Source organism: Salmo salar, chromosome ssa15 (genome assembly GCF_905237065.1).
Source record: "Salmo salar chromosome ssa15, Ssal_v3.1, whole genome shotgun sequence".
In the NCBI taxonomy this organism is placed as follows: domain Eukaryota; kingdom Metazoa; phylum Chordata; class Actinopteri; order Salmoniformes; family Salmonidae; genus Salmo; species Salmo salar.
The window spans coordinates 33,518,433-33,537,447 of record NC_059456.1 but is presented as its reverse complement, the minus strand read 5'-3'; the positions used below and the strand labels follow the sequence as shown (position 1 = coordinate 33,537,447).

Sequence of the window (19,015 nt, the reverse complement as noted above, 5' to 3'; positions counted from 1 at the left end):
TACACACACACACACAGACACTTATGTTGTAAAGTCTGTGTTCTTACTCCTAATCGTTCTGTGCCTTTCATAATCTCACTGTTGTGGTTTCAGAGTCATTTTAAAGGTGGTTGTATGGTTCTCTGTAAGGAGTAAATGGAAACTTTACACTGTTATCTGCCAATCTTTTCAGAAGTATTGATTGCTGTTTTCTTTTGTAGTCCACTGACTGGAAAAAAGATAGTTGATAACACCAAATCTCACAAGGTGAAGACAGACCACCTGCTGCGAGTTGATGACCATGATTTTACCATGAGACCAGCCTTTGCAGGTAAGGACATAGGTCTAAACTAATTGGCTGATGTTACTAAAGTAGACTTCAGTGCCCTCTAGAGCAGGTTTGGGCAACTGGCGGCCCGTCTGTGCCCCCCCTTTTGTAGGATCAACCTCGCAAGGTGGGACTGGGGGGGCAATACAATTTCGCTTAATGCCTCCAAAAGGCTAGGGCAGGCTCTGACAGCATGTGTGGTTAGAGATGTGGGTACACAGACCCGCGAGCCACTCCGGCCCCTCATGATGAGTTCAGATTTTTGTGACCCCCAACAAAGTTGCCCATCCCAGCTCTAGAGGTATTAGGCCTGGCGAAGGGGCACTGATATCACTGTTCAAATCAGGGCTGCAAAACTGTTCCTCCAGGGCCACAGCAGTGTGTGTTTGTTTCCATGTTTGTTCTCCTTGGGCAATCCGATGTTTCTAGTCTCTCTGAACAATCAATTAGTGGCATTAATGGATCAATTAACTGCCAGGATCAGCTAGCAAGGAATGTTCCTACTGGGCAAAAACTGATTGAATCAAAATTGTGTCCACATAATTTCAACCACAAAACATCTACTTACTTGACGTGGAATAAACGTGGGAAAGTGATTGGATTAGCAGAAAGTCATCAACAGGACATTGTCTTTTTTTCACTTTTTCAACTTTTAACATAAATCCAAAGACATGGTAACATTTATTGTTGATTTCACATTGAAGTCACGTTAGTTGACAACTCACACCAAATGTAAATCAAAACTAGACTTTGAACCGATGTGCCCAAAGCTGGAAGCTACCAGTATATTATTGCATTGTAAAGGTGTTCTAGCCTGTATGGACATTGTTTTGCGAACAGTAATTAACAGTTTCAACATTTCTGCATGCCGTGTCGCATTATTCAAGTGTGTTAACTTCTGTTCAGCAGGAGTGGGGAGCAGCCCAGACTCCATGTGCAGGCTAGCAATGAATAAGTGGAGGGTGGAGTAGGCACAGGATTGATCCGTGAGACACATTTGATAGAAGTACCGAAAGTAACAAAAATTCTAGTATTGAACCATTTTTCATGTTCTAGTATCGAAAAAGTACAGAAGTTTCAGTTTACAATGCACCAGTTTAGTTCTGAAGGATGTCAAACAAAGAAAAGGACATCGATGTTCAATAGTAGTCTTTTCATATCAATAACAGGACCCCGGTGATTGGTCTGGAGCGTGAAGTCAGTCACAAGCTCTGCTGGGTGACTACTGCGTAGCAACCTAGCTGTGCTAAAAGCCCTGGTCTGCCCTAGAAAGCCTATGTAAATTGCAATAGCTAGAACGGCCAAACCAAAAGAATGTAGTCGCCTGTTTTGGGCTTTAAAATTTGTTCATTATGATCAAGTTCGATCCCCACTGTGAATTATTTTTCAAGTTTTCTATGAGTCGAGATATTTAATTAAATAGTGACCCATTCTGACTACTACATTTATCCTCACACCGGACCACGTGCTGACACAGACCAATCCCGGGCCGGCAGGCTACGAGGAGACTCTGGTTGACTCTTTCAGGCAGGATGAAAACGGCTACATCGACCATGATCCTATGCTAGTTACAGCCATTTTCACCACAGATAGAACAGTAGGTTAGTTTAAAAAATGTATTGCTTTCACCATGATCTTTAGCGATTTCTTTTGGTGCCATTCAGCCCCATTCAGCAATATGGTGTGCATAATGTTTTTTATATCTGTGAGTGGGACACACAGCCTTGTGTCCTGGAAGAGAGCGCTTTGGGAGATTCTAAAAGTATGTCTCATACAAACATTTTGAAAAGCTGACTTGTGTAAGCATCGTGACGTCTGTAAAAACTGTATTAATTTGGGTGGGTGATGTGTAGTGGTAGCTGTGTTTTCTTCCCTAGCTTCAAAAGGAAGCGGCCGTACAGTGTTGCTAATGAAAGCCTCTTACACTACTGCTGCCCACTTGCTGGAGGAATGTTATCTGACTGTGTGACGCTGTGACATGCCAGCAGGGGGTTTCTCTCCACACTGGGGTGGAGAAATCCCACTGTGAAGGAGCAACTGCATTGTCCCATTGCTCATAATAAACAGCTTTGTGTGACATTGTTATCACAAAGAACAGGCATTTTCACAGAGAGAGAAAAGTTAATTGTTTGGTTAGAATTAGGACTGTGCAAATGTAGTTTCTGTGGATGTTATTTCAGAGACAACGAGTGTGTGAGATTTTACATTATGCATACAGTGCTCTGCAGGTGGGAAGGCCTTTATGGCGATAAGCCTTCAAATATCCCCAGCATAAAGGTTAGAGCTGTTCCCATGTGTTTCAGGTTAAGACTGTAGGGAAGCACCCCTGCTGCTCAATAACCATTTCAACTTTTATAAATAGCAGACAAAAGAAGATTCACTTTTATATCCATGCAAGTTGTCTGCATGAAATCACCAGGAATATTCAATTTTGCAGATCGTTGGAAGTTTCTGGTTGGTTTCTGGTTTAGAATCCACGATCTAAACAATATTAGGATACTGAATCAAAGATTTTTCTGTTGTAGTGAATCTCATATTTGTCATACAGTACATCAAGTTCCACTTTGCTGTGTTCACCTATAAACGGAAGTTTTTCAAAAATGTATAAAACCCACCTGAGAAGTATATAGACCTTTCATGGCTTAATCACATTTGCGTTACACAGATGAATCAAATGTTCATTATGGTTTTTGCATCCCCCCCCCATTTCATTCCTATGATTTCGAAGAACATCCGCCAAAGCCATCCCATCAATGGGATTTCTTTCAGGAGTGAGCAGCGGTGTCTAATGCATGGGCTTAGGTTAGTGATCTGGCCAGGGATAACCAATGGTAGATTTACAGTTGCTAATCCATGCAAAGGGGAGCACTCCAGTGTTATTAGGTGAAATAGATATGGGCTATTTTTCATTCAGCATACTGTATATGTCTCTTCTAGACATTATATGACCGCCACGTGCAACACTTGAATTTCTATCTATTTAAATCAGACATCTAATCCAGTGGAGGCTGCTGAGGGGAGAACGGCTCATAATAATGTCCGGAACGGAGTAAATGGAATGGCATCAAACACCTGGAAACCATGTGTTTTAATGCATTTGATACCATTCCACAAATTCCACTCCAGTCCTTACCACAAGACTGCTCTCCCCAAATAAGCTGCCATCAACCTCCTGTGATCTGATCTGTGACACTTGTAGCTTGAAATACAGTGCCTTAAGGAAAGTATTCTGACCCCTTGACTTTTTCCACATTTTGTTAAGTTAGAGCTTTATTTAAAAATATAGATTTCTTTTGCAATCTACACACAATACCCCATAATGACAAAGCGAAAACAATAGATTTTTTTTTTTGCAACTGTATTACAAATAAAAAACAGATACCTTATTTACTTAAGTATTCAGACCCTTTGCTATGAGACTCGAAAATGAGCTCAGGTGTATCCTGTTTCCATTGATCATCCTTGACATGTTTCTACAACTTGGAGTCGACCTGTGGTAAATTAAATTGATTGGACATGATTTGGAAAGGCACACACCTGTCTATATAAGGTCCCACAGTTGACAGTGCATGTCAGAGCAAAAACCAAGCCATGAGGTCGAAGGAATTCAAATCAAATCAAATTGTATTTGTCACATGCGCCGAATACAACAGGTGTAGTAGACCTTTCACTGAAATGCTTACTTACAAGCCCTTAACCAACAACACAGTTTTAAGAAAATACAACAACAAAAAAAGTAAGAGATAAGAATAACAAATAATTAAACAGCAGCAGTAAATAACAATAGCGGGGCTATATACAGGGGGTAACGTTAGAGTCAATGTGCGGGGGCACCGGTATTGAGGTAATATGTACATGTAGGTAGAGTTATTGTCCGTAGAGATCCGAGACGGGATTGTGTTGAAGCGCAGATCTGGCGAAGGGTACCAAAACACTTCTGCAGCATTGAAGGTCCCCAACAACACAGTGGCCTCCATCATTCTTAAATGGAAGAAGTTTGGAACCACCAAGACTCTTTTAGAGCTGGCTGAGCAATCAGGGGATAAAGGCCTTGGTCAGGAGGTGACCAAGAACCCGATGATCACTCTGACAGAGCTCCAGAGTTCACTAAAATGCACATGACAGCCCGCTTGGAGTTTGCCAAAAGGCACCTAAAGGACTCAGACCATGAGAAACAAGATTCTATGGTCTGATGTAACCAAGATTGAACTCTTTTGCCTGAATGCCAAGCGTCACATCTGGAGGAAACCTGGCCCATCCCTACGGTGAAGCATGGTGGTGTCAGAATCATGCTGTGGGGATGTTTTTCAGCGGCAGGGACTGGGAGACTAGTCAGGATTGAGGAAAAGATTAACAGAGCAAAGTACAGAGAGATCCTTGATGAAAACCTGCTCCAGAGCGTTCGAGACCTCAGACTGGGGGCGAAGTTTCACCTTCCAACAGGACAATGACCATAAGCACACAGCCAAGACAACATAGGAGTGGCTTCGGGAAAAGTCTCATAATATTTTTTATTTCACCTTTATTTAACCAGGTAAGCCAGTTGAGAACAAGTTCTCATTTACAGCTGCAACCTGGATGTGCAGATGATGATGTGCAAGTAGAGATAATTGCATAGTCACTTTAACTATACATTCATGTACATACTACCTCAATTGGGCCGACCAACCAGTGCTCCCGCACATTGGCTAACCGGGCTATCTGCATTGTGTCCCACCACCCGCCAACCCCTCTTTTACGCTACTGCTACTCTCTGTTCATCATATATGCCTAGTCACTTTAACCATATCTACATGTACATACTACCTCAATCAGCCTGACTAACCGGTGTCTGTATGTAGCCTCGGTACTTTTATAGCCTCGCTACTGTAAATAGCCTGTCTTTTTACTGTTTTATTTCTTTACTTACCTATTGTTCACCTAACACCTTTTTTGCACTATTGGCTAGAGCCTGTAAGTAAGCATTTCACTGTAAGGTTATTGTATTCGGCGCACGTGACAAATAAACTTTGATTTGATTTAATACTGGAGTGATAGATGTGCAGATGATGATGTGCAAGTAGAGATACTGGGTTGCAAAAGAGCAAGAGGGTAAGTAATAATATGGGGATGAGGTAGTTGGGTGTGCTATTTACAGATTGGCTGTGTACAGGTACAGTGTTCGGTAAACTGCTCTGACAGCTTATTCTTAAAGTTTGAGAGGGAGATATAAGACTCCAGCTTCAGTGATTTTTGCAATTCGTTCCAGTCATTGGCAGCAGAGAACTGGAAGGAAAGGCGGCCAAAGGAAGTGTTGGCTTTGGGGATGACCAGTGCAATATACCTGCTGGAGCGCGTGCTATGGGTGGGTGTTGCTATGGTGACCGGTGAGCTGAGATAAGGCGGGGCTTTACCTAGCAAAGACTTATAGATGACCTGGAGCCAGTGGGTTTGGCGACGGATATGTAGTGAGGGCCAGCCAACGAGAGCATACAGGTCGCAGTGGTGGGTAGTATATGGAGCTTTGGTGACAAAATGGATGGCACTGTGATAGACTACATCCAGTTTGCAGAGTAGAGTGTTTGGGGCTATTTTGTAAATGACATCGCCGAAGTCAAGGTCCGATAGGATAGTCAGTTTTACGAGGGTATGTTTGGCAGCATGAGTGAAGGAGGCTTTGTTTTGCGAAATAGGAAGCCGATTCTAGATTTAATTATAGATTGGAGATGCTTAATTTGAGTCTGGAAGGATAGTTTACAGTCTAACCAGACACCTAGGTATTAGTAGTTGTCCACATATTCTAGGTCAGAACCGTCCAGAGTAGTGATGCTAGTTGGGCGGGAGGTTGCGGGCAGCAATCGGTTGAAGAGCATGCACAGTTTTACTAGCATTTAAAAGTAGTTGGAGGCCACGGAAGGAGTGTTGTATGGCGTTGAAGCTCGTTTGGAGGTTTGTTAGCACAGTGTCCAAAGAATGGCCAGATGTATACAGAATGGTGTATACATCTGAATGTCCTTCAGTGGCCCAGCCAGAGCCTGGACTTAAACCTGATCGAACATCTCTGGAGAGACCTGAAAATAGCTGTGCAGCGACGCTCCCTATCCAACCTGACAGCTTGAGAGGATCTGCATAGAAGAATGGGAGAAACTCCCCAAATACACGTGTGCCAAGCTTTCAGCATCATACCCAAGAAGACTTGAAGCTGTAATCGCTGCCAAAGGTGCTTCAACAAAGTACTGTATGGTCTGAATGCTTACGTAAATGTGATATTTCCAGTGGCGATGTTAGCATGTAAATCTTGATGGGGCAAAAAAAATAAAAGAAAGTGGGATGCATGCCAGCAAAGCCACTACACAACACAACACTAAACAATACATTAATTGCACTATAACGGTGACAAACGGTGCCCACAAACTGTTAGGGCCTACATAAAGCTGTCCCAATATCAGTCCCAACATCTTACCACTGCTACACCTGGCTATCAGCAGAGCCTTGTCTGGCAGCGAAACAGTTCATTCAGCCTCATTTACTGCCTTTTTAAAAAAACATAGCTGATATGGCTGACTTGCTTAAACAAATGTGGTTTCTAATGACAATTGATATGTGCAAACTATGGCATAAGGGGACGACAAACTGTTAAGAGGCAATCTGTAATTTCGATTAAGACATTAATGAGCGAGCTAGGAAGGACGTAGTCAATATAACTATTTGTTCAGCACTTTTGAAATGTAGAATACAATATAATTCAGAACATGGGCCGTTCTTACAGTGTTCTCCCTGTACACCAAGTCAGAACCGTAGGATAAATAAAAGGTGTATATAAGCAGGCAATGAAAGCTCTTACAACATTTTATGATTACATTTCTCTAAAACAGGTTATAGGCTACATGTGCACCACCAAGTCAGAGCAGTAGGTGAAATTAAGAGGGGTAAATAGACCAAATTGTTAGGGTGAGGCACATGGGCTACTAACAGCTTACTACACAACATACACTTAGTATTACTTTCTTAGCTACAGTATACATATCTCCCTGGCATATTACATAATTTATGCAGCAACATTCAAGACATTTTTGGACTCACCTTGATGGCTGTGCTCACTTGAACAGGAATTTGCCTTCGTGGGCAAATTTGGCCATCAGTCTGGCATTCTCTGGATTTATGGTGCCTCAAGACAACTGGGAACTCTGAAAAAAACAAGGTTGAATCATGATGACGTCATTGATCTTCAGGTCGTAGCTCTAGAAAGAGGCCCGAGTTCCCGACTTACAATTCCTATTTGGATGACAGTTCCGGAATTCCTAGTTGTCTTGAACTCACTGAAGTCAAGTTAACAGTTGTTTTGAGCATGGCACAAATCTTGCTTCATTGACAGCATGGCCAATGTTGAATGTTTATCATTTTAAACTTGGAAAAGAGACACTCCCAGATTTGGGACCATACAGCCACTCCACTGAATAGCAGGCTAGTGATTGCTTTGCAGTGCTTGCAGTTAGCCACTGTCACTGATTCCTTCCAAACCACTCATTGTTGAATTTGCGATTTCCAGCTTGTTGTGTAATGTTTATGTCCAATGGCCGATGAGCACCGATACGTTTCATCTACATTTTCTCTTCCTTATTTCTCTTTATATGACAAGGATTAAAAAGGATTTGCCAGTAGATTGTTGACTTGATTCATGATGATGACTACTAGCTAATATTTTGAAAGTATGATGTTGACAGTCCAATCAAAGCTACTGTAGATATAATGTGATTTTACATAATTTTATCTGTGGCCAGTGACCTGAAGCCTTCTTGGATGGGCACTTCTAATGTAACTCTATGGCAGCACCCAAGGGGCTTGAATTTTCAAGGTCTACCCTTAGACATGGCGGTGACGTACTGTCCCGACGAGTGACAGAACACTGAGCTAATCATGGCGCAACTAGAGCACATTACCAACACCTACGCTCCGTATTTTCCGCTAGCTGCCCCACCACCACAGAAAGCACTGACCTAGGCTGAAACACCTGCATTTTGGAGCTGCCTTAATCAAGAAAGCAAAAAAGAGACCATGTTTGTATGCGGCTTTATTAACACAATGATTTTATTTATTTTTACATTGTTTGCAAACTGATATGTGACACTTATTAATGTCAAAATAACATACAAAACAGGTAAGCTCAAAACAGGTGGGGAATGACAGGTCGCCACTGGATATTTCAGTAGTTTTTTAAAATACATTTGCTAAAATTTCTAAAAACCCGTTTCTGCTTTGTCATTTTGGGGTATTGTGTGTAGATTGTAGAACAATTTAATCCATTTTAGAACAAGGCTGTAACGTAACAAAATGTGGAAAAAGTCAAGGGGTCTGAATACTTTCCGAATGCACTGTACATAGAATTCACACTGATATAGGACCTAGGCCTACTGTAAACTGCATTATGGCTGAGCATGGACATGCCAAATGTTGTCAACAAGCAAGATTAAATTCACTAAAACGAGAGCGAATAATTCAAATCAAATTCTAAACGAAACAACTTGTTTTAAATAGGCAATGTCTAAAAACCCTTACAGACACCATAATTGCTTCCCATGGGCATATAATATTTGAACAGCGCACATCCAAACTGTTCACAGTAGTTAGACAAAGATTGAATACAAATCGACAGTCTTGACTACTTCGCAATTGCATTGGGCAGGACAAAAAGCCTTCATTGAGAGGAGGGGAGGCTATGCTTGGTTTTTAATCAAATAAAACAAAATGGTAAAAATTATTTTTTTAGGTTTCTAAATACAAAGTACACAGGCACCAAAAGCAGGGTAGTCTACTCTTGTTCGATCTGCATATGGGCAGTGTGCATCATGGGTGGATATGCTGCGTTTCCGCTGTCAAAATTCATGCCATAACCATAACCATTACGTTAAATCCATCTTTTTGTTGGTCTTAAATATCCCTATTAGCGCTGCCTGAAATTAGCACTTTGGATCATGTTTTTAAGTACACACCTCAAATATTTCCACCCCACCCATCTGAGCGCAAGCAAGTTGATATAAGACCAGTAAATTGCAGAACCTGACGTTAGGCCTGGAAAATGCCAGTGCGGCAGTTTTTTCATGACAAAATTGCAAACTAACGTGCTATTTAAATTTCAATTTTAGACCCTGTTAGGGGGTCCCATTAGCCCATAGAAAACACATTGAATGACAGATTCACACATGGAATAACAGTCAAAAAATATATACCCCTTTTTTTGGGCAAAAAAACTACTTTATATGGAAGTAGTTTTTTTGCCAAAAAAAAGGGGTATATATTTTATACCAGTCAAAAGTTTGGACACATCTACTCATTCAAGGGTTTTTCTTTATTGTTACTATTTTCAACATTGTAGAATTATAGTGAAGACATCAACTATGTAATAACACATATGGAACCATGTAGTAACCAGAAAAGTGTTAAACAAATCAAAATATTTTTTTATATTTGTCACGTCTACTCCTGCTCCCCCTCTCCGGCATTCGACATCGCCGGTTTACTAAACCACCAGTCCTGGCAACCATCATTATGCGCACCTGGCATCAATCATTACGCATACCTGCTCCTCATGATAACACACACCTGGACTCCATTTCCTCACTCATTACCTCCCCTATATCTAGCACTCTCTTAGGTTTATTCCCCAGGCAGTATTGATGTTGTTTCAGGTCTGTACGCTACTATTGTTTCTTGTATTGTTCCATGTTTATTGTATTATTAAACTCACCACTTGCACTTGCTTCCTGACTCCCAGCATCTACGTTACAGAATACAGCCTCAACAAATGGAAGCAGCATTCACAAGTGATAGGCTAATATTGTCACCCATCAGACTACTCTTGATTTCATCTTGTCTTTACATATACTAAATAATATATGTGGGAAAATTGTTTTGATTTAGAATGGACCATTGTCATGCAGCTGTCTCGAAACAGGGGCAGCGGAAAAAATACAGTTCATCTATGCACTTAAATATTGAATGGAGGACACTTTTCCCGTGGCTAATTTTCATGCCAGCCAGGTAGGCTATACTGCTGCTGTAAAGAGAAGCAATGTGCTTAATATTAGGAAAAATAAATATAGTAGTCCTAGCCTATAGAAAGCTGATGGGATCCTCCTCTTTTTAATAGAGGCCGTCACTCTGTTTAATCGAGCAATTGTTGTTGCGCAACGAGCTCATGGGCTCTCATGAAGTGTTTGATTAGATTTTCGATTACATTTGCATTGATGTCAGAGTTATTAGAGGAACAATAGAGTGCCAGGCAGTTAGCAAGTTTGGTAGGCTACAAATGACCATGAGCAGCATCGGAGCTTGGAGAAGCCTAATTACCGTGACTAAACAGTCACTTGGAATTTGACTGCCCTAATGACTTGTGACCAAATGGCAGTAATACGGTCACCGTAACAGCCCTAGGTGTAACTCAATATTAGGAAAGTCTTCCCAATGTTTGGTATACTCAGTGTATACTTCCATATTATTTTTTACCTGGTACCGGGCTACCTTCAGACGAGTCTTGTGAGGCCTGTGGGCATCCTAGAGCAAAACAACCGATATGTACGTGTTCGTGGGAGTCTCACCTTCCAATAGTGTGTAGCCCAAACAGTTCGGACGCTACAGACGTTTTTGTGAGAAGGCTGATTTTCAGGATGTCTCCTGGTCTGACAAACAACACTGTAGCACTGCCACCTTCCACCACAGATGCGGAAGGCCGACATCAGCGGATGCAGTGGATTGAGATCCCTAGTTTAAATGGACAGATTTTTATGGGGATTTTTTTATTATGCTCTAGGCCTAGGGGACTTACAGATTTTGTGATCTTTCCTGATCTGCTGGTATTTTACAGCAACATTACATAATTGAGTACGTTTACATGCACAGTAATAATTCAATATTAAACTGATTATGGCAGTAGGCAGATTATGCAATAGTCATGTAAACACCTTACTCTGCTTATCTTAATCGGCGTGAGGTCAAAATCGAAGTAAGCAAACACCGTTTAAACACCTGGTTTTCTGAGCAATCGTTCAAATTATTAGGACACGTAAACACCATAACCTTTCGTTCCACCAGTGTATTTCATCTGCGCATTTGCTAGCACCAGCCGAGTGAGCCTCCCTCATTAGCTCGATTGAAGTGAGTTTCAGAAGAACTGAATGTATGCATCTTAGTAGTTTTCATATACAAACATTATATGTCCCAACTCAGAATCAAATATGCTTCCCAAAAATAACATGGTCGGTGTGGTAGAGCGTTTATTTTGATTGGTGATTTTCTGCATTTATCAGAGTGCCATCAGGTAACCTGATCTCAGATGTGTCCATGTAAACAGGATTATTAGGGAATTCGTTCTTCTTGCAAAGCATGTAAACGTTTTAATCAAACTATTAAATTAATCTGACTGTCCACAACAATAATCGCATTACCGTGTGCATGTAACCATACTCATTGTGCTGTACAGAGATCCGGATAGCTAGCGGTTGTCCTGACTTCTGTGTATGAGAAAACTGACTAAATTATGCTGATCAACCTGTTTGTTATTTTATTTTATCTGTATTTAACTAGGCAAGTCAGTTAAGAACAAATTCTTATTTTCAATGACGGCCTAGGAACAGCCATGAGGTGTTGTGTATGTGTTCATTTTGTTTTTTGTAGTGTAGTTTCGTAATTTCAGTGTTATCTTTGAAGTCTTTGTAGCAGTCAGCTGACTGGGGAATTGCTTCCTCTGTCATCTTGACTTCCACAACAGAGACACTCTTGATGACTGAATTCATCAGCACAGGCCATAGTGTCTGGAGTTGTGTGCCCCCGTTGACAACTGTTTACCAGATCATAGTAACGTCTAGGGTTGCAAAATTCTGGTAACTTTCCCAAAATGTCCAGGTTATCCGGATCCCTGTTTATTCCCTCCTGATTCTGGGAATCTTACAAACGGGATTCATAGAAAACCAGGGAATTCTGGGAAAGTTACTGGAATTTTGCAAACCTACCAAAGTCCCACTCTATGAAGAGACTGAAGAGAACAATATAAGTCAGTCACACAGGGCTTTGCTGTGGTCTCATCGGAATATCTTATACGTGAGCTTTAACAAACAACTATTTTCCAGGGGAACAGGAAAACTGATACGGAGTCAACTTGAGGTTAAACGCACAGTGAAAAGGTCAAACACATAGTTCTCCATTCTCTGGACAGAAGCCTATAATGACCCATAATGATTGTTCAAAGGAGTGGTCTTCTAAGAAGAGCACACCTCCCACAGCCACAGCCTCCACAGCCACAGCCTCCACATCTCCCTCAGCCACAGCCTCCATACCTCCCACAGCCACAGCCTCCATACCTCCCTCAGCCACACTCTCTACACCTACCTCAGCCACAGCCTCCACACCTCCCTCAGCCACAGCCTCCACAAGTCCCTCAGCCACAGCCCCCACACCTCCCTCAGCCACAGCCTCCACAACTCCCTCAGCCACAGCCTCCACATCTCCCTTAGCCACAGCTTCAACACCTCCCACAGCCTCCACATCTCCCACAGCCACAGCCTCCACATCTCCCACAGCCTCCACACCTCCCACAGCCTCCACATCTCCCACAGCCACAGCTTCAACACCTCCCACAGCCTCCACATCTCCCACAGCCTCCACATCTCCCACACCTCCCACAGCCACAGCCTCCACATCTCCCACATCTCCCACAGCCTCCACACCTCCCACAGCCTCCACATCTCCCACAGCCTCCACATCTCCCACAGCTCCCACAGCCTCCACACCTCCCACAGCCTCCACATCTCCCACAGCCTCCACACCTCCCACAGCCTCCACATCATAACCATGCCCTCCTGTGGCTCCAGATGGAGGGAGCACATGTAATCACTATGAATTAGAGATATGTTTCTTAAATAACCACCCCAATCCCTCGCTAGTTCCGTCTAATCCAGGGGAAGAGGCCGCGGGAGGTCAGGCTGTTCTCCCAGCAGTTGGCAGGTGTGGCGAGCAGCATCATCCACACAGGTCCTGGGAGGGGAGGTGGTCCCGGGGGAGCTACTGCCTGGGAAGCTGGTGCCTGGGTCCCTGGGTCTCTGCCCAGTTAAGGATCTGATAGATGGCATATGGTGTGAGTGAGGAATGACAGGGCACCCAGCTGGCACAGGGCGATGAATGAATATCCTCTCTTCCAGGTAACAGGCTAGGGGAGGCTGAGTGACAAGAGGCTTTAGTTACTAGCGATTACATAAGAGGCTTGCACTACGGCAGCGCAAGCAGATTAGACAATGGCAGGCGATCAGGACACTACCAAAATGCATAACACACATACAGTTGAAGTCGGAAGTTTACATACACCTTAGCCAAATACATGTCTTGAGATGTTGCTTCAGTATATCCACATAATTTTCCTCCCTCATGATGCCATCTATTTTGTGAAGTACACCAGTCCCTCCTGCAGCAAAAGCACGATCTTTGTTCCCATGTGCAGTTGCAAACCGTAGTCTGGCTTTTTTATGGCGGTTTTGGAGCAGTGGCTTCTTCCTTGCTGAGCAGCCTTTCAGGTTTTGTCAATATAGGACTCATTTTACTGTGTATATAGATACTTTTGTACCTGTTTCCTCCAGCATCTTCACAAGGTCCTTTGCTTTTGTTCTGGGATTGATTTGCACTTTTCGCACCAAAGTATGTTCATCTCTAGGAGACAGAACACATCTCCTTCCTGAGCGGTATGACGGAAGCGTGGTCCCATGCTGTTTATACTTGTTTGTACAGATGAACGTGGTACCTTCAGGTGTTTGAAAATTGCTCCCAAGGATGAACCAGACTTGTGGAGGTCTACAATTCTTTTTCTGAGGTCTTGGCTGATTTCTTTAGATTTTCCCATGTCAAGCAAAGAGGCACTGAGTTTGAAGGTAGGCCTTTAAATACATCCACAGGTACACCTCTAATTGACTCAAATGATGTCAGTTAGCCTATCAGAAGCTTCTAAATCCATGACATAATTTTCTGGAATTTTACAAGCTGTTTAAAGGCACAGTCAACTTAGCGTATGTAAACTTCTAACCCACTGGAATTGGGATACAGTGAGTTATAAGTGAAATAATCTGTCTGTAAACAATTATTGGAAAGATTACTTGTGTCATGCACAAAGTATGTCCTAACCGACTTGCCAAAACTATAGTTTGTTAACAAGAAATTTGTGGAGTGGTTGAAAAACTAGTTTTAACCTCTTTGTGCTAGACGTGCCGCTAGCAACCCACCTCGACAACATCCAGTGAAATTGCAGAGCACGAAATTCAAAATACAAAAATTGTAATATTAAACATTCATGAAAATACAAGTGTCATACATCATTTAAAAGCTTAACTTCTTGTTAATCCAGCCGCTTTGTCAGATTTCAAAAAGGCTTTACGGCGAAAGCATACTATGCGATTATCTGAGGACAGCACCCCGCGTACAAAAGCATTAAAAACATTTTCCAAACCAGCAGAGGCGTCACAAAAGTCAGAAATAGCAATAAAATAAATCACTTACCTTTGAAGATCTTCCTCTGTTTGCAATCCCAAGGGTCCCAGCTACATAACAAATGGTCGTTTTGTTCGATAAAGTCCTTCTTTATATCCCAAAAAAGTCTGTTTAGTTGGCGTGCTTGATTCAGTAATCCACCTGTTCCCATCGGTCAAAATGCATACAAATGAATCCCAAAAGTTACCAATAAACTTCGTCCAAACAAGTCAAACAACGTTTCTAATCAATCCTCAGGTACCCTAATATGTAAATAAACAATAAAATTTAAGATGGAGAATAGTGTGTTCAATACCGGAGATAAATAACGAAGTGTGCACCCTCATCCACGCGCGCCACAAGACTACAGTTAAAATGAGAGCCACCTTGAAAAACTACAAATTGTAGCTCATTTTTCAAAAAACAAGCCTGAAACCCTTTCTAAAGACTGTTGGCATCTAGTGGAAGCCATAGGAACTGCAATCTGGGAGGATTTCCTTTTATTTTCCCATAGACAGGCATTTCAATGGGTGGTCACCTCAACAAAAAAATTCCGGATGGATTCTCCACGGGTTTTCACCTGCCATATCAGTTCTGTTATACTCACAGACATTATTTTTTAACAGTTTTAGAAAGAAACTTCAGAGTGTTATCTATCCAATACTACCAATTATATGCATATCTAGCTTCTGGGCCTGAGTAATAGGCAGTTTACTTTGGGCACCTCAGTCATCCAAACTTCCGAATACTGCCCCCTATCCCTAAGAAGTTTCCAACCTAAGTGTATGTAAACTTCCAACTTCAACTGTATGTATTATGCGTTACTTGTGCTTCTTATGTGAACCTTTAACATGGGTTAGATGAAATGGTGTGCTATATAATTGCATAGAGAACTGATTTATAGGATCTATGTGCTGTTTAAATAAATATGACTTAATTTGGAGAAATTCTCAAATCAAATTTTATTTGTCACATGCGCCGAATACAACAGGTGTAGGTAGACCTTACCGTGAAATGCTCACGAGCTCTTAACCAACAATACAGAAAAAATATAAAAAATAGTAACAATACAAATAACAATAACAAGGCTATATACAAGGGGTACCGGTACCGCGTCAATGTGCAGGGGTACAGGCTAGTCCAGGTAATTGAGGTAATATGTACATGTAGGTAGTGGTAAAGTGACTATGCATAGATAATAAACAGAGAGTAGCAGCAGCGTATGTGAAGAGTGTGAAAGAATGTGAAATATGTGTGTGTGTGTGTGTGTGTTGCGTCAATATGCATGTGTGTTTTGTGTGTGTGTTGGAGTGTCAGTGTAGTATGTGTGAGTGTGTGGTTAGAGTCTAGTGAGTGTACATCGAGCCTGTGCAAGAGAATAGGAAATAGGAATAGATAAGAATAAAATAAAATAAGGGGGTCAATGTAAATAACTGTTCTATGGCTTGGGAGTAGAAGCTGTTAAGGACCCTTTTGGTTCCAGACTTGGCGCTCCAGTACCGCTTGTCGTGTGGTAGCAGAGAAAACAGTCTATGACTTGGGTGGCTGGAGTCTTTGAATATTTCTAGTGATGTATTGGGCCATATGCAATACCCTTTGTAGCACCTTGCGGTCATATGCTGAGCAGTTGCCATACCAAGCGGTGATGCAACCAGTCAGGATGCTCTCGATGGTGCAGCTGTATAGAGGGCAATATGACACTTACTCTTGTGTTACTGACTTGTTGCACCCTCGACAACTACTATGATTATTATTATTTGACAATGCTGGTCATTTATGAACATTTGAACATCTAGGCCATGTGCTGTTATAATCTCCACCCGGCACAGCCAGAAGAGGACTGGCCACCCCTCATAGCCTGGTTCCTCTCTAGGTTTCTTCCTAGGTTTTGGCCTTTCTAGGGAGTTTTTCCTAGCCACCGTGCTTCTACACCTGCGTTGCATGCTGTTTGGGGTTTTAGACTGGGTTTCTGTACAGCACTTTGAGATCGCAGCTGATGTAAGAAGGGCTATATAAATAAATTTGATTTGATTTGAATATGGGGTTGAACACTGAGCTGTAGTCGATGAACAGCATTCTCATGTAGGTATTTGGCGTTCTTGGGCACAGGGACTATGGTGGTCTTCTTGAAACATGTAGGTATTAGAGACTGGGTCAGGGAGAGGTTGAACATATCAGTGAAGACACTTTCCAGCTGGTCAGCGCATGCTCCGAGTACACATCCTGATAATCCGTCTGGCACTGTAGCCTTGTGAATGTTACCCTATATAAAGGTCTTACTCACATTGGCTACGAAGAGTGTGATCACACAGTTGTCCAGAACAGCTGGTGTTCTCATGCATGGTTCAGTGTTGCTTCCCTCAAAGCGAGCATAGAAGGCATTTAGCTCCCCTGGTAGACTCATGTCACTTGGCAGCTCGAAGCTGGGATTCCCTTTGTAATCCGTGATAGTTTGCAAGCCATGACACATCCGATGAGCGTCAGAACCGGTGTAGCAGGACTCAATCTTAGTCCTATATTGACGCGTTTTCTGTTTAATGGTTCGTCGTAGAGCATTGCGGGATTTCGACATAGCGTGTCCGGATTAGTGTCCCGCTCCTTGAAGCGGCAGCTCTAGCCTTTTGCTCAGTGCGGATGTTGCCTGTAATCCATGGCTTCTGTTTGGAATATGCACGTACGGTCACTGTGATCACTTATTATTGAAGCCGGTGGTATACTCCTCAATGGCATCGGATGAATCCCGGAACATATTCCAGTCTGTGCTAGCGAAACAGTCCTGTAGCTTAGCATCAGTTCATCGGACAACTTCCGTATTGAGTGCATCACTGGTACTTTTTTGCTTGTAAGCAGGAATCAGGAGGATAGAGATATGGACAGATTTGCCAAATGGAGGGCAAATGGATTTTTGCTTGTAAGCAGGAATCAGGAGGATAGAGTTATGGTCAGATTTGCCAAATGGAGGGCGAGGGAGAGCTTTGTACGTGTCTCTGTGTATGGAGTAAAGGTGGTCTATTTTTTTCCCCCCTAGTTTTCCTGCATTAAAGTCCCAGGCCACTAGGAGCGTCGCTTCTGGATGAGCACATTCTTGTTTGCTTATGGCCTTATACAGCTTGTTAAGTGTGGTCTTAATGCCACCATCGGTTTGTGGTGGTAAATAGACAGCTACACTCTTAAAAACAAATTGCCATCTGGAACCTTAAATGTTATTTGGCTGTCCCCATAGGAAAACCCTTTGAAGAACCCTTTTGGTTCCAGGTAGAACCCTTTTGGGTTCCAGGTAGAACCATTTCCACAGAGAGTTCTAAATGGAACCCCAATGGGTTCTACCTGGAACCAAAATGCGTTTTCCCTGGAACCAAAAAGGTTTATCCTATGGGCACAGCCGAATAACCCATTTGTAACCCTTTTTTCTAATACTGTACGAAGAATATAGATGAAAACTCTCTTGGTAAATAGTGTGATCTACAGCTTATAATGAGGTACTCTAACTCAGGTGAGCAAAACCTTTAGACTTCCTTAATATTACAGATCACACACCAGCTGTTGTTGACAAAGAGACACACCCCACCCCCAATCTTACTGGAGGCTGATGTTCAGTCTTGCCGATGCATGGAAAACTGAGCTAACTGTATATTATCCATGTCCTTATTCAGCCACGACTCGTGAAACATAGGATATTACTGTTTTTAATGTCCTGTTAATAGGATAGTCTCGAACAGAGCTCATCAAGTTTATTCTCCAGTGATTGCAAGTTCGTCAGTAGAACTGAGGGGGTAAATGCGGATTATCCACAGTCTCGCCAGGCATCCGACTCGCCAACCTCTGTAATGGCATCTCCTCTTCTTACGAATGACGGGGATTTGGGCCTAGTCTGGGAAGAGCAGTAAATCCTTTGTGTCCTACTCATTAAAGAAAAAATCTTCGTCCAGATCGAGGTGAATAATCACTGTGCTGATGTCCAGAAGCTCTTTTCGGTCATAGGAAACGATGGCAGTAACATTATGTACAAAAAAAGTTCAAAACAACGCAACAAAAACACACAAAATAGCACAATTGGTCAGGAGCGCTGAAAACGGCGGCCATCCCCTCTTGCACCATTTTGAGTCCATATACTCGCAAAGTCCCGTGTAGCTCAGTTGGTAGAGCATGGTGTTTGCAACGCCAGGGTTGTGGGTTCGATTCCCACGGGGACCAGTACGGAATTTTTTTTAATGAAATGTATGCATT

General features: G+C 42.4%; 1 protein-coding gene across 2 annotated transcripts in view; it reads left to right on the top strand.

The window, feature by feature from the left end:
• Window positions 1-19,015, top strand: part of LOC106571292 (gamma-aminobutyric acid receptor subunit rho-2) — a 28,834-nt gene that overhangs the window by 1,724 nt on the left and 8,095 nt on the right. For both annotated transcript variants that reach the window (XM_045695630.1, XM_014144189.2), the window contains exon 2: window positions 201-310. In XM_045695630.1, coding sequence (XP_045551586.1) covers window positions 201-310 — 110 coding nt within the window. The remainder of the gene's footprint in view (window positions 1-200; window positions 311-19,015) is intronic.